A 26,830-nucleotide genomic window follows, 5' to 3' on the forward strand; every position below is an offset into this window, starting at 1 on the left:
CTGTTGAATTCTAGCTTTAAAGCATGGTGATCTGATAAGATACAGGGGGTTATTTCAATTCTTTTGTATCTGTGGAGGTTTGTTTTGTTGCCAACTATGTGGTCATTTTTAGAGAAGGTGCCAATGTGGTGCTGAGAAAAAGGTATATTCTTTTGTGTTTGGATGGAATGTTCTATAGATATCTGTTAAACCCAGTTGGGTCATAACAAAGAAACAAAGGATCTAACAGAAGTTAAATTTCTGTCTGGTGGTCCTGTCTAGTGGTGAAAGCAGGGTGTTGAAGTCTCCTACTATGAGTGTGTATGGTTTTATGTGTGGTTTGAGCTTTAGTAATGTTTCTTTTACAAATGTGGGTGCCTTAGTTTTGGGGGCATAGATGATCAGGATTGAGACTTCATCTAGATGGACTTTTCCTGTGATGAGTATGAAATGCCCTTCTTCATCTCTTTTAATTGATTTTAGTTTGAAGTCTAATTTGTTAGATATTAGGATTTGATTTGAAAAATCTTTTCCCAACCCTTTACTCTGAGGTAAGGCCTGTCTTTGAATTTGAGGTGTGTTTCTTGTAAACAGCATAAGGATGTATTGTGTCTTCATATCCATTCTGTTAGCCTGTATCTTTTTATGGGCAGGTTAAGACCATAGACATTGAGGGATATTAATGTTCATTGATTGTTGGTTCTTGTTTGTTCTGGATTTATTGTTGGTGGTGTCATTGTCTGTGTATTTGGTCCTCCTGTTTCTTTTCATGTTTGGTAAAAATGGATTATCTATTGCCTATGTTTTTGTGAGTGTAGTTATCTTCATTGGGTTGGAGTTTTCCTTCCAGAACTTTCTGTAGTGCTGGATTTGTGGAAATGTATTGTTTAAGTCTGGTTTTGTCATATAATATCTTGTTTTTTCCATCTATAGTGATTGAAAGTTTTGCTGGGTACAGTAGTCTGGGTTGGCATCCATGCTCCCTTAGTGTTTGTAGGATATCTATCCAGGACCTTCTGGCTTTCAGAGTTTCCATTGAGAAGTCAGGAGTGATTCTGATAGGTCTGCCTTTGTATGTTACTTGACCTTTTTCCTTTGCTATTCTTAATATTTTCTCTTTATTCTGTAGGTTTGGTGTTTTGATTATTATGTGTCGAGAGGACTTCTTTTTGTGGTCCAGTCTGTTTGGTGTCCTGTAAACATCTTGTACTTTCATAGGCACATCCTTCTGTAGTTTGGGGAAGTATTCTTCTATAATTTTGTTGAATATGTTTTCTGTACCTTTGAGCAGTGTTTCTTCACCTTCTTCTATACCTATTATTCTTAGGTTTGGTCTTTTCATGGTGTCCCATATTTCCTGGATTTTTTGTGTTTGGGATTTGTTGGACTTAAGATTTTCTTTAGTCGATGACTGTATATCCTCTAGCGAATCTTCAACAACTGAGATTCTCTCTTCCATCTCTTAATTCTATTGGTTATACTCACATCTTTAGTTCCTGATCATTTATCTAGCCTTTCTATTTCCAGCATCCTGTCATTCTGTGTTTTCTTTATTGTGTCTATTTCAGGTTTCATGCCTTGAACTGTTTCGAGTGATTCCTTCACTTGTTTGGTTGTTTTTTCTTGACTTTCTTTAGATTCTTTAAGAGATTTGTTTACTTCTTGAATTTTTTGGTTTTTGTTTTCCTCCACTTAATGTAATTTTTTGCTTGTTTTTTCTTGTATTTCTTTAAGGGATATTCTTGTTTCCTCTTTAAAGGTCTCTATCATCTTCCTAGGATAATTTTTGAGGTCCATCTCTTCTTCATCCTCTGTGTCGAGCTTTTCAGATCTTGCTGGTGTGGAGTTCCTAGATTCTGGTGGTGGCATATTTGTTTTTCTGTTGTTGAGTGTGTTCTTACTCTGTCTTCTTCCCATCCCTTCTTCCAGTGAGTTCAAGTGGGGTCTTTCCCTTTCTCCAGTGGCAGGTGGAGGGCTCAGCCTCTGGCAACAGCTGCATAGGGCGATTGGTGGACAAGGGTGGGGCGTGTCTGGACTCAGAGTGGGCCTTCCTGGTCTGGGCAGGTCCAGTCTTGTCAGGGTGGGTCAGGCAAAAGCAAGCAGTGATTGATGGGGGAGGTTGGGAAACAGAGCAGCACCCAGACTCATCTGAGACTGGGGCGCCCGCCACAGGAAGAGGGCAGAGTGCAGACTCAGGTACCTGGGCTTTGTCTGCTACTTGGGATATCAGAAGGAGGAACCATTAAGAGTATGGAATATAGCACAAAGACCATATAAGCCCCCTATTTCACTTTCTCCTACCCCAAAGCATCCAGTGTTTGAAGCACTAATTTGCAGAGCAGAGCCCATGCAGGACAGAACAAAGCTCCAAGATGGTTCCTTTTGCTACATGCTGCAGATCACACAGGGGAGAGTGGCTCTGTGCTGCCTGTAGCACTCCATTAGCCTCCACCCACAGAAATGTAACTTAACAATTCAAAAATGAACTCACGTCCATCCATGACTTTTCAGAAGCCATGTTTCTGATTGTGATTTTTGTTGTTGTTGTTGTATGAAACACAGGTAAGATTAAAAACAGCAACAAGAATAGTTCCCTTTTCTTTAAAACATTTTTTTCTTAGTCTCCCTGTTCTCAGATGTTCTTAACACTTTTCTTTCCCTATTATACTGGACAAGAATGGGCTCATTCGGAATCAAGAATATAGTGGGATTCTATAGATTAATATCTTTTAATGCCAGAATTCTTAACTTAAAACAGATCAAGGAAAGAAAATGGTAGCCAGTATGGCAATAGAATTCCATCTTAGATCATGAACAGATGAGAACTCCTGTTAGGGAAAGTTTTTAGTATCAGTGAATCATTTTTCATCCCTCTCCTACAGTTAATAGAACAAAGATGAGACCAAGTCCATGTGGCTGATTTGGGGCAGGAATACAATTCCCCTTTCAATTTGCAGTGCAACAAAGTTGGGTATGACCTTCTTGAGGGCATCTCAGCTACCAAGACCCTAAAATGTCAAGTATGATTCAGTTTTTCTCCGAAATTGTCCACATGCAGTTTGCTTGTACTTGAAACTGATTTTACACAATGAATTGGAGGTAGAAGGAGTTCTTGTAGATACTCTTGGAAAAATTAATTCCCACCATTGTAAATGTGACAGAGTAGAACGACTTCTGCCTTCCTTAGTAAAGAGACATATTCAAGTGGGTTAAAGTAGTTCCATGGCCAGAGCCTTGCAGTGCATTCTTTGCCTAGGTGACCTCGTCCAAACCATTTAGTTTCAGGGCACCATATGTATGTCACAGGTGCTCTCAGAATAGAGTGACATAGTCATCCTTCTGTTTATAAGGCTAGGGTCCCTGTCTTTCCAGGTGAAGTGCTTTATCTTTCTGTAAAAGGATGCTAGTCCAGCTCTACAAAGAAGCCATCATTATGACTAAGTGTGTACTGTTCACTGAACAGAAGCAATACTGCTGTGTAGCCTGTGTTTAATGAATTGCTCTCCCCGTCCTCAGAACAGAACACCATAGTCTCCTGGCTTACTCACAGAGGCACTGAATGAAACCACGGAGGACTTTCCAGGCCATCTCTTACTGCAGTGATATAAAGATAAATTGTATTGACCTCATCTCTCAAGGATTCAACTCCTTGGTCATACAAAAGGGGCAAAAATCAAACTGGTGTGAACTAACTTTACAGATTTGCATTTGTGAGCAACATGAATGAAAGTATCATCAAGCACTTAGAGGTTTTTGTTGTTTTTTTTTTCAATTGTACCTCAACTTTTCCCCCTTTTTTCCCCTTAATATGTCACTAAATTCTGTTGAATGTGTCTGTGGTAAGAAGTTTAATTGACCTATGGTAATAATTCTTAATGAGTCCCAGATGTCACTTAGCAATGTCTAGAGAGATTTTGATTTTCACAAGTAGGACAGTGCTAGAGGTACCTTCGAGGTACAGCTCAGAGGTACCTGATGACCATCCCACAACTTAAAGATCAGCCTTCTACAATTATAGTCTAAAGCTGATACAGTATAAAATGTCAATAGTACCAGTGCTTGCAAACTTAGATCCAAATGACTGTTTTTTTTTTTTAAGCTAGAGTAAACATTGGAAATCTTTAGATAATGGTCATTTAACAGCCCACAAAGACCTCCCCCCTTACACACACACTATAGATCTCTTGAATCTACAATGGTTTCTTCCAGGACTTTTACTGTGAACATCTTTTAAACTCTGAGTTATGTGATTAAAAAGTGTGAGATGCTCTATGGTGCAGTCACAGTATGAGGCATCCCCTTGGAAAGAAATTCATCAGAAAATTTCATGACCCCCTTGAAGAGAGATGGAAGTGATCTAGATGTCACTGTGCACTCAAAGCTGTGTAACTTAGTGAGAGGTACACAACTCAATTCATCTTTTATAAATTATTCATAATCTCTGCTTTTCTGGGTTTTCATGAGACTGAAAGCTGCCTATGCTCTGTGGTGAGCTCCGAGCAGTAAATAGAAGATGGTCCAATGATATTTGAAGTTACTCTATAGACACAGGGTGAAGTGACCTCTCTATTCCCTGTCAATGCCTATCTTTTGCTTCTCCCCCTCACATATGCACATATACTAGATTGCATGCTTTTCCAAAATATTCATCAGCTAACAATATTGAAAACACTTAGAACAAATGGGCACAGCCCTGACTTTGGAAGTTTTCAATCCCCAGAGGGTGAGCTCTATTAGTATATTTAGTATTTAATGGTTGTTCAAAGTTCACATAACCATAATGGAATATAAAACTAGACTTTAGAAGACCAGATCCTATCCTGTGAAATACAACAAAACAAAACCACATCCCACTGGTATCTAGTATTAAAGTATCTCTTGACACAGAGGGAGGGAAAGCAGAGAATTCCATTTGGATATTCACCAAGGATGAACCATAAGGAAAACTTCTAATAGTTTTGAAGGTTTCCAATGACTTCCTTGCCACCTAAGCCATTTTTCTTTTAAATGAAAGAAAGATTAATTGGATTATTATTCAATTAACATTTACTCATAACATTTTCTAACTGAATAGAAATGACCAAAAACAAGTCAACATCCTGCTGGGCAAGCAGCAGGTGGTCCATATGTGTTGCTTGCCTGGTAAACAGAAGAGGACAGGGCTACCCTGGCATGCATGGAGCCTTAGATAATAAACTTATTGTGATGGCTTCAAGCTGCCAATTCCACAAAACAGCCTGTCTTCTACCAGAATTTACCAGCTTTCTAGATAGGAAACATTTTAGAGTAGAAATATTCTTGTTTGTATAAACTGAAATAAACATTCAAATACAAAGCTTGTTTTCTACCCCCACCTCAATTAAGTTGCTTAAAAGTAGAGGAAAATTGATTGTGAGATTTCCTATGCAGAACGAGGATTTTCATACTAATCTAGTGATCAAGCTCAAATTTCTATTACAAATTGGAAATGAAATGAATGTTTTTTCCCTTAGGAAGCTAAGCATCTGTGAATACCTTTGTATTTCATGCTCCCCACCATTTACCTTCAGGTCGGTATGTGCTTTCCACCAGCCTGTCTCTGCCAATCTCAAAAGGGAAATAAATGTACTGACATTAATAACTATGTGTGCACTGGCTGGTAAGTAGGCCACATTCTTCCTAAACAGCCACACATAATTTCCATTTGCATAGGTCTGTATGTTCTGCCAGATGAAAAGACCCATGTCCACATGTTCTGATATGGTGACCTGTGTTGGATAAATGTCCCAGATAATGAAGTGGAACTAATGTCAGCACAATTCAATGGTTCAAGCTATCAGTGTTTGTACTTTCCTGTAGAGGCTACATTTCTTCCCCAAGCTTCAGATGAGTCACTGGGACCACCTATGGGGTTACAGCATTCTTTCCCTCTGTTGACACCTAAAGAAAAGTCAGGCTGCTGGTTCTTTTTTTTTTCCCCTGACTTTTTGTGATTAGCTTTCATGTAGCATGTAGTGGGGGTAAATAGGGCTACGAAGACAGTTTTGACCTCTTCCTGACTGTTAACCTCTCTCTCTCTCATCAGTGGATACTAATAGCAGGTTTGACCTCTGTCTAAATGAGTGCAGTATAAAGTGTGACTGTTTGGAAACCGTCTGATATACCCATGCACCCCCAGGATCTTGTTTATATGGCTCAGGGCTGTCTGTGTGGTGGCAGTCTAGTGACAGGTTGTCAGGTGAATAAAGCACTCCCTTCTAGGGGCTCCTCCTCTGCAAGCTGGGGACATGGTGCAGAAGTGTATGTTGTCCCTCCCCACATGCACATCATGGGATTTGTACCTTGCACTTTGAATCTTCATGAATGACATTTGCTACCTTACATATTTTTATCACCTTAGCCACTTAGACATTAATGCGTAGGGTGCTTTGTCCATTTTTCCAGAAAGGGACATTCCAGATGAGTTCTTATGCTCTCGGGAGGGGGACACAAGAAATGTTCCTGCTGAACAGTCTGGAAAGACAAATTGTGCAAGAGAATTTGTTTCATTTCACCCTTTCCTCCTCTGCTACTTCTGCTTTGCTTAACATTTTTGAATATTTAATCCTATGCTAATTTTTCCATTCAATGTCATTTATATTCCAGAGAAACTTTTACAGAAGTCATTTTACCAATATTTAAAATAAATGAGGGTGTCATTTGGGACATTTGTATTGTTTGGGAATATTTTAAAGCTCAAAAAACTTGTTTTAGTTTTTTTTTTCTGCCTCTATTGACATTTGTGTTCAAAGGTAATGACAACATCAATACTGCGTTCATCTTTTGTCTTTTCAAATTCTAACTGTGGGTAGCAAAAGAAAAATAAGATTTCACTGTGGGAAGGTTACCCAAGTTGACATGTCATAATTACATTGGTAGCATTCTTTGGACATTGACCAAGTACAATGTAGTTGAAACAATGGTCTGTGGTTTAATTCTCTGGTTTTTCCATTAGTCTAAGACTTCTGATCACAAATAATAGGTCTTTCCTTGTGGATATTTTGTGTATGAAAAAAATGCCTCTGAATTTTAAAAGCATTGAGAAGACTGTTTGCTAAGTCTGGAGCTTTTGTAAGGAAGTAATAGCATCAGTAAGTGGCGGGGGTGGGGGGAAAGAGACATGGGTGCAGCTGTGGATGAGCTAAGGAATTCTAAGGCATATTGGATGCTAAGGGGAACCTTAGCACTGTAACCTACTGCCTACCCTCTACCTACAGCCCTGTTGTCATAACTTCCTTATTCCACCACCCATCTCAGTAGTCCACCCTGGTTCAATCCTAGAGAAATCAAACTAATAATGCACAGTACCTGAAGGACAGCATTAACTCCATGTCACATGGGTCAAACACTTTGTTGTCAGCAGAAGGTATTCCAATAAAATATCCAGGGTAAATCAGATATAGAGCAAATTCACCCCAAACAAGCTGGAGAGAGAAGCTGCTTTCAAATGCTCTGCAGCTCCAACCCTCAGCCAGATCCTCTAAACTCATAGGTAGCATGCTGCCTAATTGGAGAGATTATTGTTGCATTTGCCTTTCTGTTCAAGTCATTTCCCATATTAACAATGCCAGACTGTTTTTTCAGTCTTAGACACTCTCCATTACATCTTAACATATTAGCAAAAGCACAGGTTGGCTGTTATTACAGTATTTAATCGAAACTGAAGAATGAGCTGATGAAAACACAAGTACGACTTGGAAAAAATCTAACATCCTCAAGTCACATGCCATATACCCCTCAGTATGTTTCATTTAGGAAAAGGTCACAAACTCAGAATGCACAAAGAAAACTGATTTTTCAACCATGGATGTTACTTTATATGTGTATTTTTCTCAAGTGCATCATATTTGAAAGTATATTCTCTTTTCCTGAGGACATGGAGAGGAATAATCTTTCTCCTAACATTATCTCAAAATGTGTTTAATAAATGATTATTTGATTTGGGACATTTGTTTTAAAAATATGTGTTCTTGATTAATTCCACATATGACCTAGATATTAGAGTGGTTTAAATAAGAGTAAAGCCGAGGTAGAATTCCATGATCATCACAGAGGTGTTTGTCTAGGTCACGGTGGCCAAGTGCCAGGCAGTTGTCTAGTTGGCCCCATGTGACTCAGTTCCATTTTATAAGAAGATCCTGCTGAGATACCAAGAAGAACAAGAGCACAGCCACGCTCCTGTAGCTCCTTCCAGCCTCCCTCTCTAACTTTAAAAGGGAATGGGAGACACAGCATCACAGTAAGGAGGAAGCAACAGACCGAAGACCAGGGCTTAAGGGTCTAAATCATCTCTCCAACTAACAACTCTGGGATCATTTCAAAATTCACTTAGACCTTTTACAAGCTGCTTACTTCCTCATCTATAAACATATGAGACTGGACTAAATCTCCCGGGCCTCTTCGAGTTCCCAAACCCCATAATTCAGACTGCCCATAAAAAATAAATGTAACTCCGGATGCTCATTTTCCAAAAGTAAAGTAGTAAAGGATCTGGTCTATTTCATTAACAAATACCAGAAAGTATCCAGAACTTTGTGGGTGCCTAATAAATATTAAACACTGATTTTACCTTTCATCTGAAAAATAGGGTGAGTAATGCTGACTAATTCCCAGAATTTCATGTGAGAAATAATAAATGAGAACAAAGCACTTTTCAGATAATGAAGTAATTCAAACAAGCTGCTTTAATAGGTCTGAGGTCTGGGTAAATGGCGCAAGAGTAAAGTGTCTGTTTTATTGTTACATCTGTGGAACACAACAGGCTTTTCTTCACTTTAAGAAGAAACAATAATTATGCGTGCTTATCACCCACAAGCCAGTTTGAGCTGTAGATTTCTATGCAAATGGATTCTTTGTGTGAATTTAGCATTAATCACTTCCAACAAAATCAAGCTTTTATCTTTACCTGATATCACATTCCATCAACATCATGGGACTCTGCCCAAAGAAAACACATTCCAAAATTACTGATAAACTATACAGATGAGAAAATTACAATTTTAATAACCCTTATACTCAAAATGAATACAACTCAGATATCATTACTAAGGAAAATGACATATTACATTCTGCTTTCATGGAGTATTTTATATTCTTTAATGCCTTTGTCTAATAAATTTTATGTACTTTTTTTATAGTGTTCCAACAAAAGGCAGCCAGAAGACAATCTGTTGATGATAAGTTCTACAGTCTCCCTAAGAAACCAGGTATTGATGTTAAATTCAATCTATTTAATAATCTAAATAAGATTTAAAGGAATCTTAGGAATATGCATAAAGTCTCTTAGGTCAAATATAAACAATTGAGTTTGATTGATTTTTGCCTTGAAGTCTGTATCTTACTCCAAAACAACTATGCCATAACAAAATCAATACATAGTAATTATTTTAATTAGCAAAAGCAGAAAATACCCCTCATTATATTGCCTGTAGTGATGTTATCAGGGCACCAGGAAGGAGAAGTAAGACAAATTCCATAACTTGCATCAGAAGTCCCTCTGTTTTTAGATCTGTAAGGTGATGCCTCCTAAGAGAATAGCTTGGCTATCTCTACCCAAGTAGAACTGGGTAAATTGACTGTGAATGCCAATCAAAGATGGAACTATTTTCCCAGAATGTTCTTGTCTTCAGCATTTGATCCAACACACTGTGAACCATAATTTATCACATGCAGTAGAGCTAAATACTATTACAATCACACAAGCATAGTCAGTCAAATGGTTCAAACAGATGGGACATTTTCTACATCCAGTGTTCACTGAAACATTGGTCTTTTTCAATAATAGACTTGAGCAGACCATTTATTGCAATTCTTTTTCAATAGTTGGGAATGAATACACATTCAAATATAAAAACAATAAAAGTCAGTTAACACAGGGCTTAGGGCAGCTGGATTTGGTAATTTACAAGCATATGCAGTTGAACCTTTGAAATAACTTCAGTCCCTAATTATGTCACCTTGAAACTGGTAACAGGTAATTACTGAGAAAGAGACATTGAAATAAAACCATAAAATCACTTCACAGAAGCCATAAAGCCCATACATGTTCCATATCCTTTTGTGCCTTTCTAAAGAGGCTAGGGCCAGGATGTACCAGCTCTTAATACTCTCTGAACAATATTCAACACAGAACCCCAATGGACCTGCTCTTAGGATGTTATGAATGATCCCTCAGACAAAGCTGTAGTTTTAAATTAATGACTATCACTCATCATTTCAAGTAGCATTTCTCATGACAGCTAAGTTGTACTTAGACTGTTCTGACAATTAGTTGCATGGTACCTGAACACAATACATGAGGAAGCTGAACCTCCACCCTTCCATGAATTATTTAGATACACTGCTTATAAATTTATATGCAAAATACCACTCTCTTTAAATGGCAATTTTCAATTTTTAAATATGGATTTCATGATTTAGCCATGTCATAGTTTAGAGGAATGGTGTTCCCCACAGGTTCCTGTGCTTTGACACTTGTCTCCAGATGCCGTATGGAGGCTACGGAACCCGTAAGCTTGCCACCTGGCTAATGGAAGTAGATCATTGGGTGAGCTTTGAGGTTTATAACCAGCCCAACTTTTTTGCACAAACTCTCTCTACCTCATTAGTTTTCTGAAATGTAACAAACTATGCTACAAACTTCTATAACCAAAAACCCATCTACTTCAGCATCCTTCCATGGTTTTTCACCATGGGGACCATACTCTCTCAAACTATGAGTAAACAAAAAGTCCTTTCTCCCTTAATTTACTTCTGTTGGGAATTTTCAACAAGAAAAGTAATTAATAGGAAAAGTTAGTAGAAAAATAGGGTGTACCAATGTTCCAGAAAGGCACTGAGGTCTGACAAGGTGTAGCAGAGGTAGAGTCCCTCCATAGAACCCCTAAGTAAGCTGTGTGTGACAACATGAAGGTGACATCTAAGTTGCAGTGAAGACCAAGGATGCTAGGAGAACAAAGAGTGTAGAATGTTTTCCAAATAAATCTGCAGTCACTGAGAGGTTCCATCCCAAAAGGAGATCACGTGTGCCCAAAGCAGCTGATCCAGAGGAGTGGATCTCAGCAAGCTCCACATGGAGCTGTGGTTTGATGTTTGTCCTACTGGGTTTCAGTGTTGCTTTGCCCAAAGCTTCCCCTACTGTCCTTTCTTTCCTCCCTTTTCCAATCATGTGCCACTGTCTGTCAGAAGAATACAGTTTGCTCTCTGACTTTTACAAAGTCTCACCTGAGAGCTCGCCTTGAGTCTCAGAAGACACTTTGGACTTTCGAATAGTACTGATGCAGAAACAACGCTTGAAGTTAGATCGACTGCAGTTTTGTTCATCAATAGCCACAAGCCTGTAGGGAACTAGGGCCAAACGCTATGGTTTGGCTATAGGATGTTCCCCTACAGGTCACTAATTGATTGCTCTGCTCAAGAAAACTGTAGAAGCTTAAAAAGGTAAAGTTTGGCTAGTGGAAGTAGGGAAGTTGGTACAGTCTTTGATGACTGGGCACATCCCTACTTCCAGTTAAGCTTTTTCTGCTTCCCAATTTCCTGAAACACAATCAGCTGTGATGCATGTCCCCATGAGCTTCAGCCACCATGCCGTACTGGACCTCCTCAACCTCCTAAACCTCGAGCAGCAAATAAACCCTTCCTCACGTCTTTGGTTTCTATCATTCACCATTATTAAAAAAGTAGCTAACATAAGGGTGGATCATGGACCTTTGAAAGTCTCTGTCCCTTTGTCATGCATTTGTCTCTCAGTAAGTAAATGCAAAACTCCGAGAGAGGTCTTTGTACACTTAGAGAATCACAATGGTTCCTAAAGATTTAAACAAAACTGATGACTCCCATCTGGACTCCCACACACACATCACAGTTTTATAAATAATAAAGAGAAGAGGTGGGTATTTAGAACTCTTTCAGGGGAAAAAAATCCCTAAGTGTTTTTTATTATAAATTATTCAAATATCATGGTTATAATTAAGTTAGCATTGAAGGGGAGATCAGAAAATTTTAGGATTTCACCTTCCACAGGAGATGAGAGATGTGAAGCCCTGGGGAGCACCTGTTCCTAATAGCTGGCTATCTGTCTGTCAGTTGGCAATCTGTCTGATACCACAGAAAGCAGTTTAAGAAGAGCTAAAGGTTTCTCTTGAGCCTAGAAGGACTGATTTATGTTCAACAATTTCTGCAGAAAAGCAATTTCCGTGCTGGGATAAAAGGCTAGAGAGAATGACAAAAGTAAACAAGTTTTGCAATACACCTTATTGATAATGAAATGTTTTATTATTTTATATACCTGGTCATAAACGTTGGCTAATTTCACAAAAGTCAGTTTTCATTAGATTTTTTAAGGAGGTCTCTGGGGACTGGGATACTAAAAAAATTTCATATGTTATTTGATTTTTTTTTCATTTTGATTCTAGAATCCAACTTATTCATAGCATTTTAAATTAGTCACAGTAGGCTATTCCTTTACTTTTAGACACCAAAAGTTTGCCAGACTAGAACAAATATTGTGCTATTTCTAAAAGTAAAAGGACATCAGCTCAGAGGAAGGTTTCTTTGTTGTTGTTTTTTCAAAATCTGATGACTATAACCTCCAGGAAAATCAGATTTCAACATGATCAAAAAAATGATCATTAGAAAAAAATAAAATAAAAGGATCATTAGGATCTTTATAAACATGCTGGGTACTTGAAAGGCATTTATGTTAGTCAGAATTTTCTTCAATAAAACAGAATGCCAGAGCAACCAACCTGAGAGGCAGATTTATCCTAGTTCATGGTTTCAGAGGTCTCACTCCTTCATGGAGGGAGGAGTGACAGAGCAGAGCAGTTTCTGTCATGGCTGCCAGGAAGCAAGGAGATTTTCTATACTTTGTAAAATTGAAATTCCCTCCTGAAATAGCACCACCACCTGGGGAGCAAGCATACAACATAGGAGCCTGTAGGGAACATTTCTCATTCAAACCATTTAGCCATACTTCTTGAAGCTCTTTTGGTACTGTGGGAAATTCACTGCTGCTTACCGTTTTCAGAGCGTCCTTCAGCTATCCTGGGATTTCTTCAAGCAGTTGGAGCGACAGTAGATGCTTCTCCAATGCTGTTGTCTCTGGAGGGTCAAGGGGGAACCTGTGAAATAGGGGATGCAGACAAGTTCCCTAAAAAGGGTTAAATAATGTATTTCTTCCACTGTATGCTGGAAGGAAAGGGGACTCATGAGAGCCAACTATTTCCCCATGGAAACTGAAAGCATTCCAGACTCTCTAAGCTGAAGATTGCCAAAAGGTTGCCAGGAAGCTACAGTATTGCTGAGCCAAGGAAGTTTCCTGAGGAACAGAAAAAAAAATACAGCATTAACTGGCAGCAGTTCTGTGGGAACTCAAAGGAATTCCTTGACTCATGCTTTACGTCTTGAAAGAAATATGAAGGGAAAGTACTAAGGATTGGGAATCAGGGATAAAATTTTTCATCAAAATGCAGTTCTAAAGTCAGTTTCCCAAGTTGATGTCAAAATCAGAAAATGCCAGAGAATGATATCACAGACAGAATATGCTCCCAGTTCACTCCATTTGTTCACCCTGAGCCCTGGGAGCCAAAGGCTTTTCCATCATGGCCACAAACCAGAGGTCTAGATCTTGTTGGCATATTTGGGGTTCTGAAGTCACAGTTATGCTAACCACACTCACCAAGGCCTGAATTATTTGTGAAATTCTCACTAGGGGAGGGTTTCTTCAATCTTTTCGTGTTTGCCAAATAACTACCATACTATTAAATAAGCTTGTAGCTATCATGTAAGAAGACTATGATCCAGACATCCTTGAATTTTACTAGAGGCACCTGAGGCTGCTACTTCAAAGACATGAACACAAAATTAAAAAACTATTCTCAGCTTCCAGATTACCCATGTTTCCTAAACTTGTTTCTGTTGAACTTTCATGCCAAGACCAACTCCACTTTACTGTCTCCGCTACTTTTTTACTGCAAGTAAGAAACACAGCAAACAATGAGCTGAAGCATTAACAAATAGCCTCTTTGATCATGGCTCTCGCCCAGAATCTGCTCACCTCACTGTTAATTAATAGACCACCTGAAAGATGTCCTGTTGCTGTAACTCGGGATAAACCATAACTTACAGGTGTGTATTGGTAAGAGCATGCCCATCCTAATCAAATGTTTAGGGAAGATACCCCAGATTTAAATGAGCATAAGATTTATAGAACTTCCAATTTTGTTTGCCTAAGCCATTCATATCCTGCATGTAAATATAAAAATTATTTATAAGTTTGCCACATAATAAGTTTTGCATTGCAATTCTTTCCATGTGGATATGTTTGCTACACATTTCTTTAAAGAAATAGTTCAATCCAAAGTATAAAATGAAAAAATTCCAAGAATCATTTTTATCAATACCGAACATCTGAAAGATTATTTGTCATAATGAGAACAATTTTTATGCATTTAGTGATGAGTCACTAAAACTTTCCTTAATAACTTTGTGCTTGGCTCAGTTGGGCTGATAGCCTTGTCAGCCCTGGGATGGCCTCAGCCTAATTCTTCACTCCAAACTACACAATTATTATGGGCTTGCCTTTTGATGGGGTTTGAATGCCCATGGAAAAGATTTAGTCAGGGCACATATTTTTATGTGTTCTCAGAGTACACAGTGCTGGGCAGTTTGATAAATGTTAAATAATAAAACTGTCTTTAAGCAGGAGGCCCAGAGAAGCATGGAAGGTATTACTCTTAGGTGGGAAAAAAAGACTTCTGAGCCCTATGGTATTTCCATCAGGCTGTTCTTGGCAATTCTAGATATATTAAATAGAAAAGAGGGAAAAGTGTCAAAATGTGGTCATTTGTACTCTATAAAAGAATAATGGCTTCAGCTGCTTTTTCCAGTATAACTTATATTTCCATTTGTCATATTGCTCACAAAAGGTATATTTTTTTGTTAAAGTTACACCTGAAAATTTCTGTATGGTTTCTCAATTCTTGCCTAGAATGGGACTGTTCTAGCAGTGCCCATTGTAGCTTCTGTCAGAAATGAAGACGAAGCCTGAGAAATTCAAAATTCCAAATATTATTAGTAAAAGCAGAAACCAAAATTTGAGTTGGAAGAATCTAGGGCTAGTTCCAATTACTCTAAAGGCGATTGATAAAGTGCATGTCAACAGAATATCTCTGAAGTCTGTGAAACAAGGCAGCTAACCAATCTTCCCTCACCATGGGACCCCAGATATTACTCTCTTCAAATGCTAATGTTAAAAGCCATTCTCTTTAGTTTTTGTTTCTGTACATGCACAGAGCACCCTCTAGTAGAGGAGGTGTGAGAATAAGGTTTATCTGTTAGCTCCGTAGGAACCTCAAGTAAAGCTATACAGGAGAGAAGGTTATTTGTGTGCAGACAGGAAATTATTCCCAGTAAATCATGTCCCCTTTCTATGTGGAAAAGTTGTTATACTCAAAGATCTAATTTGTGTTGCATCTATCAGAATCTTCTTGAGTCCTGGGTCTAATAATAAAATATGACCTGAACACAAGAAACAAACCAAAGGTCAGATATACACTAAGTGTCTTAATGAGCAGTGAGTTTGCTAGACAATGTTTTTACACACGTGCAATCCTTGCAAACTGAAGACCAAGACAGGTGAATGAGTTCAAATTCAACCTGAACAGCATAGTTACAGCACAGCCTGTGCTATACAGGGACACCGGGTCTTGCAAAATAACCAGAGGAAGAGCCAGAGGAGGGAGGGAGTGATAAGAACCAAAAATTCAAAATATGGGTTTTATTGAATTGCATTTCCACGTATTTCATTTAAAATTTAAGTATCCAACTTAAGTTCAGTACTAGACACCCAAAGACAAAATGTAGAAGAGAAGGCAGGGAATGTCAGAAGATAAGGGACTGATATAATATATAGATATAGATATAATAAAAAGCAACAACAGAGTTGGAGATCACAGACAGGCTAAGATAAAGACAAAATAGGTCAGTTACATTCTAGGGAGATGAAAGAATGACAGTAATATATGACTTTAAAGAACGGTGTTGGGTGGTGATGATATAAAAGCATAAAACACATAAGAATGCAGTCATTTCAATAGAAAACTGGGATCTCTATTGATCATAGCAAAGGGGACTGACCCTGAAAAACCTCCAAGGTTTGATAAAGAACATACTGGAGAAGTTTGTTCTCAATGAAGACTAACAAGAAAACATGGGAAACAAAGGTCTGATGAGTGTGAGAGAGGTACGTTTTAAAAAGGATAAAAAACATAGTAGCTTAGTTGATATGACAGGAATGAAATTCAGATTGACTGGGCTGTCTGTGATCCAGGAAATACAAAGAAAAACTAACACGCCACACAAATCTGCCAACTGTAGGAATGAAGAATAATAACCCCAGGGTATTTGAGAAATATTCATCATGGATTTTATAGTGCAAAGCAAACACAAAATAAGCAGACATGACAGTGGGATGGGGATTTTGAAGGAGGGAATGTAGGGGAAGGAGGGTAGAGGAATGGGAATCACCAGACTGTAATATATAAATGTATTAAATTGCTGAAGAACAATGTTTTTAAAAAGAGAAAAATCATACTCAGGTCTGCACCAGGTCCTTTGTGTATATATTATAGTTTCAGCTTAGTGTTTTTATGGGACTCCTGAGTGTGTGAACCAGCAGGTCTCTTATTCTTGTGCCTGTTCTTGGGGCTATTTTTCTTCTCTTGGGGTGCCTTGTGCATCCTCCATGTGATGGTTTTTGTTTTATTTTATTATATTTTATTTTCCCATATTTGGTGTTATCTCCAAGAAGCCTGTTTTTTTTCCTAATGAAAGACAGAAAGGGATTAGGGAGGGACTTAGAGGAGTAGAGGGAGGGAAAACTGTGACCAAGATATAATAAATGAAGAAAAGGGGGAAATCAAAAAAAGTTCGAAAAGTTAAAAATCTCATAACAAAAATTAGATACAATAGACTATTGGGAATACTTGGGGAAAAATGCAACTTAAGAAATTTATATTTAGTTAGGTATTCTGGTTCTGATTTCACTTTGCCAAGATTTTACAAGAGACAGAAATTCAGTGTTATCAGACAGTCTGATCTAGACAGATGATTGTAGGTTGTGTCAAGATGACAGTTAAAATTAATGGTCACATGCAGTGTGTGTGTGTGTTAAATGAAATTAACAAAAGCCTATGGCACATATAATTGAGAGAAAGCATTAAGAAAATCAGAGAGAAAAAAGAAAGGAGAGCCAAAAAGGATCATTCTTCTGTTCAAATAGGTAATTTTTGTGTTTTGAAAGTAATTTTCATAATATCCCTGAATATTTCCCATTAAAATAAAGAAATTTTTACTTAATGTGTCTGTTATTTAAAAAAATCTCAGACCTTCTAGACATTATATAAATAAATAGCTGAAAATGATGAAGATGGATTCTCTAATTCTCAATAGATATATTATTTTAAGTGAATATGTTACTAAAAGATGTAGAATTTTCTGGAAAAAAGCAAGAATGCTGATAACAAGCAGCTTTATTCTGTTTTTAACCAGAGCCGGAAACTAGAAATTTATATTAATTCATTTTGAGAAAGTACTTTTTAAAAATTTTTTAAAAGAATAAATGTTAAATAATATATATTCATCAATCAAGATTACTATACATTACTTATTGAAATAACTAATATTTTATATTCTTATATGGGATATTTCTTGTATACAAATTCTCTTTTACTTGGATTTGAAATATGTTATTAAACTTATTTAATAACTTAATTCATATAATAACTTTAATTTATTAATTTGTCCCTATAAGCTTGCACAAGATAGGGAAAAATCCAAATAAAACTGAATACTTAGGCCCAACAAAGGCACCCACACAACATGCAACTATAAACAAAGCTAGCTTCATAGTCTCAAAATCTTTCATCATTAATTAAGAGAAAAAGAAACTAGATGTTCTACTACAAAATAGTAAAAAATGAACAAAAGCCAATGAAATTATAAAAATTGAAAATGAAAGGTAGATCACAGATGTTAATTTTAATTCTTCCTAAAATAAAAAAGATTTAAAGAATTTCCAAATATGTTTAGGTGACTTTTTGCCCTTTCAGAAGAAAAGCAAGATGCAATATATTTTCTAAGTCCATAGAGGTGAATAATTAAGAACACCTAAGTGCAATTTATTGAGGAAAATAAAGAAAGACAGGTCACTTGTCATGTGTAATATCAAAGGCTCTTATGCAATGCTTAAGGTAACATATGAGATGTTATTTTGCTATGATAATCACCAGCAATGCAAGAAAACCTTCAAAGGAAAAAAAGCTATCTTTGTTACCTTGCTTCGTTACTGTAACTCAGGCAAACTTCTCTGTTGTGTAACAAAGGCAGCTTCTGCCAGAAAGGACTTAATTCTGGTTCACAGTTTGAGTACAGTCCATCTTTGTGGGCAGATCCAGGCAGCAGATGTTTCAAACAGTGGTTCTCATTGCATCCACAGTCAAAAAGGAAGGCACCAGTAAATCCCCTTGTTCAACTATTCTTTGCTTTTTACAAAGCCTGGGAACCAAGTTCAAGGAATGGTGCTCTCCACTTTTAGGGTGGGTTTTCCAGCTTGATTAACCTCATCAGTATCATTTCTCATTGGCCCAACAAAGGCAAACCTGTGTTACAAAGCCCTCACAGATGTGCCTGGAGGCTTGCCTCTTGGTGCTCCCAGGTGTTCTCAAGTTGACAGTTAACAACTACAAAAATGACTGAAACTCTCATGACTTTTTGTTTGGTTGGTTTTGTTTTGTTTTTCTTTTTTCCCACTTTATATTTTTTTATTTTAGAAACAATCTTATTTTACATATCAATTCTTCAGTTCCTTTGCCCTCCCATGCCCCCTACTAATCCCCCCACCCACTCCCCAAGGATAGTGAGGCCCTCCACAGTGGGCCATCAAAGTGCCACAGTAAGGGCACCTCCCTACTGCTGAGAGTAACATAAGGCCTTCTAGGAAAACATGAGTGGTAGAAAATATCCAAAGCTTTAAACATGTTTATACAAAAAAAAAATAAAATGAAAACAAAACAAAACAAATGCACATTCAAAATAACAGTGCAGGAAAGGAGGCATGTGGGTAACAACTCTGGAAAAATAGCCTCTAACATAGAATGGACAGATACTTCATTGACTTCATACACTTTGGGATTCAATGAAGTCATCCAAAACCATGTTTCAGGAAACAACAACATAAGATTCTTGGGCTGGAAGACTAAGAGGAAAGAAGGGTGAAGAGCGGTGTAATCCTGAATCAAGAAAAAGACAGAGGAAAGATACAGTACTTATTTCTGAGGAGCCTCCTAGTGAATGATGATCATGTGCGTTCTTAGTGCTGTGGTATCTTCTAAGTGACAGGAGAAAACGTGATTTAAAACAAATAATCAAAATGAAGCAATAAAAATGTATGTGTAGCCTCCAAGCTAAGGAGAGACGGAGGCTTCATTTAGTGTTTATAAATAAATCCGCAGTCCAGGCAGCTCTCAGTTTACCCTGTGGAGCTTGGTTTAGGTGCCTACCAGTTCTCATGTATTAACCCAAAACACCCGATTTAAATCTGGCCATTGACTCAGTCATATTACCAAGGAGTTCTTTGCAGTGTTAAAAATTAATTTGGTGTGAAAATATAGTGTGGAGCATATCTTAATTTTTTTTACCATGTAAAGGGAAGAAATGGCTATAGAGCTCACTTGGTGGATAATGTGCTTGCTACAGTGTAGATCTGAGTTTGGGTGCCAGGCACCACATAAATAGCTGGGTAGAGAGGCATATTGGTGATGGCAATGCTGGGGGCACAGAGACAGGCAGAGCCCTGGAGTCAGCCAGCCAGGCAATCTAAGCCAGGGTGGAAAATTCTAGATTCCATGAGAAAGAGTGCTTCAAAAATTAAGGTGGAGAAGCAATTGAGGAAGAGACCTCTCATTGACCTCAGGCCTCCACACATACATGCACCTGTGGACACACGGACACACACACACACACACACACACACACACACACACACACACACACACAAGAAATGAAGGGCACGGAAAAGAGAAAGATGGAGGAAAGACAAACGGGAAAGGGGATGAGGAAAATGAACCAGGAGAGATAAAAATAGACCAGAATGGTCTTTAAAATGTGGGTAATTCTTACTGCAATGCAGACCCTTCAAGGACCAGAATAGTACATGCTTCATGGGGGAAGCCTGCTGGGAAAGTATTTTTCTTACTATAAAATCAACATAGTATCATTACAGAAAGTTGTAGATTGAAAGAAAATACTCTTTGCAATAATCATCTTTGAATATGTATTAATTTTTCCTTTAATACTTAACGTCTCTTCTGTGTATATTTTTAAATCATGTATGTGTCACTATAGAATAAGCCCTTGAGTAGGGCTGTCACCATTTTTAGTATGTTCTTTGTAACTACATGATACTTATCAAATAAATATTTCATATTAGTCTTATACTAGCAAGGCCTCTTTAAATTCATTCTTTCCAAAGTTACAGTAAAAACATTCTTGCCAATAGCTCACTAACAAGAATTCAGTGCAATACTTTCTGACTTGTTCTACATATGCAAATATTCATATAATAGGTTGCTTATTGCTTCTGTGAACAGTATTCAAATCAAATGAAAAGATACTAAAAAAGAGAAATTAAAAGGAATTAAACTAGCCATGTGGTGGTGGTGAACTTGGGAGGCAGAGGCAGAAGCAGGTGGATCTCTGAGAGTTCAAGGCCAGCCTGGTCTACACAGCAAGTTACAGAGAGAAACCTTATCTCAAAAAACAAAAAAAAAGTAACTATACCATTAGTCTGTCTTGAGGTTTTTACAGTAAGTGATCAAGGGTTTAAAACATGCAGCCAGCAGTATGACAAAGGCTTTTTGATGAAAATGATGTAAAGATCATACAAATCTTCTAATAGTAAACAGAAATATAAAATGTTGATGGAAGAAATACCTGCCATTATGACCTCCATTAAACGGTAACTTTGATGAGATAAAGGAACTTATCAACATTGCTAAAATTTACAGATCACACACTTAGAATAATGAGCCTGCCTTAATGAGAAGGTAGCAAAGCTTCCAGATCATTTTTCTTTGGAGTTTGTCATGCCTAATAATAATTGATCAAGGCAGGTGTTTTATTATATTTCATATGAGAAGGAAAAATAGGTTTGTGGAAAATTAGCTTGTCCACAAGCAACTCACTTTTAGGAGTTGAAATTGAGACTTGGCGGTGGAGGAGGGGTCTTTCTGATGTTTATATGGAATTATGAAGGACCAGAACATACTTCCTTCTGCCCTGTATCATCTTATTTACAATTTAAAAGTTAGGAATTTGAAATTAGATGGGGCGATTGAAATGAATATTATTGAAAGGATTCAGTTCTTTATTAATTTTTATGTGTTGGGGGTGGCACAGCATGTGTGTGGTCAGAGAACAACTTTGTGGAGTCCCTTCTGTCTTTCTGCCTTACATGGGTCTCAAGGATCAGATTCGTGTCTCTAGACTTGGTGGTAAGTACCTTTACCTCATAAACCATCTCAACACCTCAAGTGCAGTATTTTAATTCAGTGAAGCCTGTATGTGGAGCAAAATTGCAATTGGCACTTTGCTGACAAGAGTTTACCAGAGATACCTTCGTTGAACACAGAAAATGTAGCTGCATAGGTTACTTGAGATAAAAATGGATCTGGCTCAGGCAAAAGGGTGGCAGAAGTGAGGATGCCTAAATGGTACAACGTTTAATAATGATGCTGCCCGCCTGCTCTGGCAGGATGGCACAGAGATGCTACAGGAACCTGCATCTCGGGAGCTGAATTTGTGTGGAAGCCTATAAATAGCAAGTGGTAGAAAAAAGCAAGATCTCAGCAGCTCTTTGTGCTTCTTGCTGCTCAACCAGTTAGCCCTCTGGCTGGCTTGCATTCTCCATCTCTCCTGGGATTCTGTGTTCTGTCATCCCTGCAGGAAGATTTAGAGTGTAGAATCTGTTGACATCTTGTTAGTTCTGGGGGAATAAACTTCTGAGAAGTGAAGGAAGTCCCTCCAGGAAAGCAGAATGACTGGCCATGGAGAGGATTTAACACAAGAAAACCACCCCACAGACTCCTCCAGTGTTCCTAGTCCTGGACTCACTATGAGAGGCTCTCTCAAACCTGAAATGGACATTTGAAGTCAGTCCACACAGTCTAGGCTGGGGCACCCTTTGGGGAATTCAAAGTACTGCCTAAAGCTTAAAATGTCTTTCTGCCAGAGAAATCATATTCAACTCAACCCCACAGTGACCACTGCTAGACAGGAGCACCACTCCATCTCCCAAACCTTTGATACCATGACTGAATGATGGTCCCCGTTGCTTCCTTATTATGAAAAAGGATTCCCAGAGATGAGTGGGTTTTCCCCCCAGGCCTAGGTAATAAAACACTAGCTGAACAAGATGGTTGTCTGTCCTTCTACACTGGGCATATTCAGAAGTGACAGCCTGTTAAGAAAGTGCTTCTCCTGAGGCATTGCAGTGAGTATGCTGGACTTGATGGAAATACATAAACAAGACGTTGAGATCGCAGATGAGTCCCAAGGTCAGGCAGGTGGCACTAATGTGATGTCACTTGGTAACAGGAATAAGGTGGTCTGAAAGGCCCATACATCCCCAAGGACGTGTGGATAAATGAATTTCCTGTGTCCTGCCAGTAGGCTCCCCTCTCCAGCCTCCATGTCTCATGTCAGCATCCAGTGTTCCATGGGCATCCACCCAGGACATGGAGTCTTCTAATCTGTGCTACACAAAGAACACATGGTAATCTCAAAATAATTTTCTTTTGGAAAAGAAAGCGTTTCATTACAAAGAGAGTACATATTTACTTCCATCTTCCAAGGATAAAGTTTCAAAAGACCCTAAGTCCTTTGTGATATTTAGATTTTTTACTGAGATCTCTTTTCTCAAAATTAGAGATAGTGTTTCTTCAACATGTGTTTAATATTAATGACATTAATACTAGATGGCAGGCTTTAGACTAAATCATTTGTCCACATAATATCTTTATTATAATTTACTGTTTTGTTACTTTCACAAATTTGTTGGGAGACGGTATGAGAACTGATGCGTGTATATACTGTGTGATGATCAAGAAAGCTAACAGTTATTTCTCCCTAGTCATTTTGGAACAGTATGATAGCTCACTGTGTATATACACTATGTACTGATAAAATCAGGGGAGTTAATGTTTCTGTTTCATTATTATTGCTTTGTGTGTGGAAGCTTTGGCTTCCTCTCTTTCAGTGGCTCATAAAGAACATAATAGGTTATTGGATGCTATATCCACCCCCTGACTGTTCTGAAGAACACAAGGATTTGTTACTTTCTCTAGTTATGTACTCATTCGTCAACCTCCACATGCCCCTCCTCTCTTCTACAGCCCAGCAGGTTGTAGTGTGAATTATATCTTTCAACTGACTTTTGTAGCAGTCTCAGATGGGAGGGGACATGCTGGTTTTTTCCATGCTGTGTCCTAGTTTATTTAACATGGCAACTTCCAGTTCCTTTTGTGCTTTGCAGTCTTCTTTCATATGAATTTTAGTATTTTCTTCTAGTTTTGTAAAAAATAAATGTCCTCATATTTTGATGATGACTCTATTGAACCTCAAGTCTGTTCTGATGTGTGTGGATATTTTACAGCATTCTTTCTTCCAATCCATGAACAAGTGTAGGCTCTTCCTGCTGTAATGTTTTATCTGCAATTTATATTGGAAATTTTGCAATTTTCATTTGCATGGGTCTTTTATCTATCTATTTATTTATTTATTTATTTGTTCCTTGGCCTCCTCCACACACATACACACTTTGAAGCTATTGTCATATAATTTGTCTCCTAAAGTCCAAGAACTTTTGGTCTAGAGTCATCTGTATCCTGCTAGGTCAGGTTGGACCTATGGCAACAGACCCTTTGCTAGTATGGTAGTGTATCTGTGAGGTGCCAGATATTAGAACATGCACAGGCCTTTGACCTCTAGAGTTCAGTGTAATTCAGACAACAGCTGCCTTCACATGATGACATCATACCAGAGCAGCATGGGCTCCGGGGGTCACTGGGGATGTAGTAGTTCTTCCTCCAATGATAAACCACTATGCAAGCCCTACATTGCTTCCCTAAATGACCTTCTTGCTGATGACAACAGTGAAACATTCCAGGAGCTGAGACTCAGCTTTGCTGAGACTCTTCCAGCCTGGCTTTCCTCTGAAGAGTGTCTCCCTTCCCCACTAGGCAGTGAGGGTTGTATGTCCTGTCTCCTGCTCTTATTCCATTCTGTAATCTCTGGTTTCCAAAGCTTCCAGGTTCTGCCTGGATGAATTTCGTAGCTCTCTGACAGTCACTTACCTCAAAGGACAGCTACCATTCTTTGACTCTTGTTCCCTTTGAGAAGAGGAAGTAGACCCTATACTCCTCTATTTAGGCGCTATCAACTCCCCATCCACACGATCTCATTTAACTTCCCAAGAAAAATGGGGAGATGGCACTTCCTACAGATAGCACATCACTTTTACTTGGCCCTTATGTTTTACAGTGATAAAGTGATTATTTCTACCTACAAGGTAGGTGCTAGGTACCACCATCCTTAAAAGGAAATACATTATGTTAAAAGATTTTGCTGTTGTCTAGATGTAGTATCACAGACCTAGGATATCAGTACTTTGGAGGCTAAGGCAGGAGGATCTGAAGTATGTGGTCATCTTGGGTTATATAATGACAACTTAAAGAGTGAAACAAAACATTTGTGCTAGCTTATTCTTCAACTGTGAAATGTTTAAGTGCAAGAAAATCCACTGAGTTGTTATGTAGAATGATTTTGTCTGAGTTTTTCAATCATTAATTTCCTATTAAAACACCCTCTTCTTATACAGACAAAGCTCGGATAGAGGGTCCAACCTTCTCTAGTGCAAAAGGTTATGTAACCACTGGGCAGAAAGAATTGATCCTTGGACAGGAAGAACTGATCCTCCTGCAGGAGAAAGTCAAGAATGGGAAAATGTCTATGGATGAAGCTCTAGAGAAATTTAAACGTTGGCAGATGGGAAAGAGTGGTCTGGAAATGATTCAACAGGTAACACGATCTTCTGGAACATTCCTTCACTTATCCATCTCCCTGCACTCTTTAAATGTTTAGTACTCACAAAACATATAGACAACTGTTCTTTTGTTTTTAACTAGCCACTAAAAAGATGTTTGCAATAATCAACTAAATGCTTGAAAATAATATCTAAATTTTCACTGCTAAGTTAATTTATGAGAACTCAGTCTTGGACCCCATACATCAAAGCTGCTTACTAACCCTGTCTTGGGTGCAGAGAACATTTGTTTTATCTCATTGATGAAATTTAGATAAAGCATCTTCACGGTAACAGATTCTCAGCATGTTAAAAACTAACAGACCAGACTTAAATGGACAAAAAAATAACTGATGTCACATCAAGGATTTAGTCTTAAGTGTGGTTAATTTTAACATCTTTTTCCTTATAAAATATGTCACCTATGACACCTTGGCTGTTCTCATTAAGAGATATCTGCTCCATAGACTACTTATCTCTTAGGTTTTTCCCATTCCCAAAATATCTTAATGTTCTATTTCCATGGCAGGAAACCTTCTTGCCTCAGAACCCAGTTTTCATGTAGCTGCTTGATTAAGCACATTGAATAAGCCTAGCTAGGACAAAATACAGGGAGCTAATATTAGATGAATATTCTACCTCTACCAAGAGATCATTTTTATTTTAAAAGACAATGTAGTTTTTAACAATAGAAAAATGAGTCACTATGATGAAATTTCAAACAATATGGCATATTGGCCAAAGCAGTGTAGGCGAGAAGACTTTCCAAACACATTTGAGATCATAGCTTGTCAGAAACCACCTACATAGAAGGGTATATTTGGTTGCCAGTCAGTGGATGAAAATGGTCCAGGTTTCACAATACTAATCAAAGGCAATTATTTTTCCAAACAAAAGCTAAGGAAAGTGGAAGGAGCAATTCTGCACCTGTGCGTTGCTCAGGAACAGAGTAACAACATTGTTTCTCCATTCTTACCAATAATATCAACTCACAGCCACTCTAAATCCTCAATCTAGTAAAATGTGTTCAATTACAAGCCCATGCAACTCATTTTGTCCCCAGGAACTACATATACTATGTCTTTCTCAATCCCTTAAAAAACAAAGATTTCAATTCAGTTTCATGTAATCCAGCCTCTTAGAAATTACTTCCCTAATCATTTCTTGAAAGGCTTAGTTGTTTCTGTTTTGTTTGTATGTTTATATCCATGAGGAAGTATTTGAGACAAGCACACATGTGCACACACTCCCCCATATTTATATCCTTTTCTATATGCCCCTTCCTTCTACAAACGTATGCATTTGTATCCTGGAAATGAATTTAACAGTGATTATTGTGATCTGGTATGGCTGGTGGAGACTGTTCTGGGAAAAATGGCTCATTTTCATGAATGCATCCAGAGTTTGAAGAGCAGGGAAGAGTTGCAGTTATGTAGATGCCCAGCCCTGAAGATGAGGTGGTAACAAAGTGAAGGCCTTGTCTTTCACCCCGATCATTGGAAAGCCAAAGGCACCCAATGCTACTCAGAGGGGAAGTTCTGCAAAGCCATGTAAATAACCCCCAGGAAAGAAGCCTTCCTGAAGACCAAAAAAAAAAAAAAAAGAAATTAAAAATGCTTAAGTTTTCTTCTCAAGAAATTTATGGAGTGCTAGTATGCTTTTTGTTTCTACTAAAATGAAAATAGTTGTGCTGAG

The 26,830-nt window shown here is 38.1% G+C and overlaps 1 protein-coding gene across 8 annotated transcripts in view; it reads left to right on the forward strand.

Moving 5' to 3' along the window:
* Positions 1-26,830, forward strand: part of Bank1 (B cell scaffold protein with ankyrin repeats 1) — a 286,273-nt gene that overhangs the window by 244,573 nt on the left and 14,870 nt on the right. For 7 of the 8 annotated variants that reach the window (XR_003481292.2, XM_027395774.2, XM_027395775.2 and 4 more), the window contains 2 exons: positions 9,135-9,203; positions 24,932-25,131. Coding sequence is in view for 7 of the 8 variants with exons in the window: in XM_027395774.2 (XP_027251575.1) it covers positions 9,135-9,203; positions 24,932-25,131 (269 nt within the window). In the remaining variant the exon portion in view is untranslated. Of the gene's footprint in view, positions 1-9,134; positions 9,204-10,452; positions 10,544-24,931; positions 25,132-26,830 lie in introns of those variants that run through there. The other variant, XM_035451240.1, reaches the window with a different exon arrangement.

The sequence above is a fragment of the Cricetulus griseus genome (genome assembly GCF_003668045.3).
Source record: "Cricetulus griseus strain 17A/GY chromosome 1 unlocalized genomic scaffold, alternate assembly CriGri-PICRH-1.0 chr1_0, whole genome shotgun sequence".
NCBI classification, from domain to species: Eukaryota; Metazoa; Chordata; class Mammalia; order Rodentia; family Cricetidae; genus Cricetulus; species Cricetulus griseus.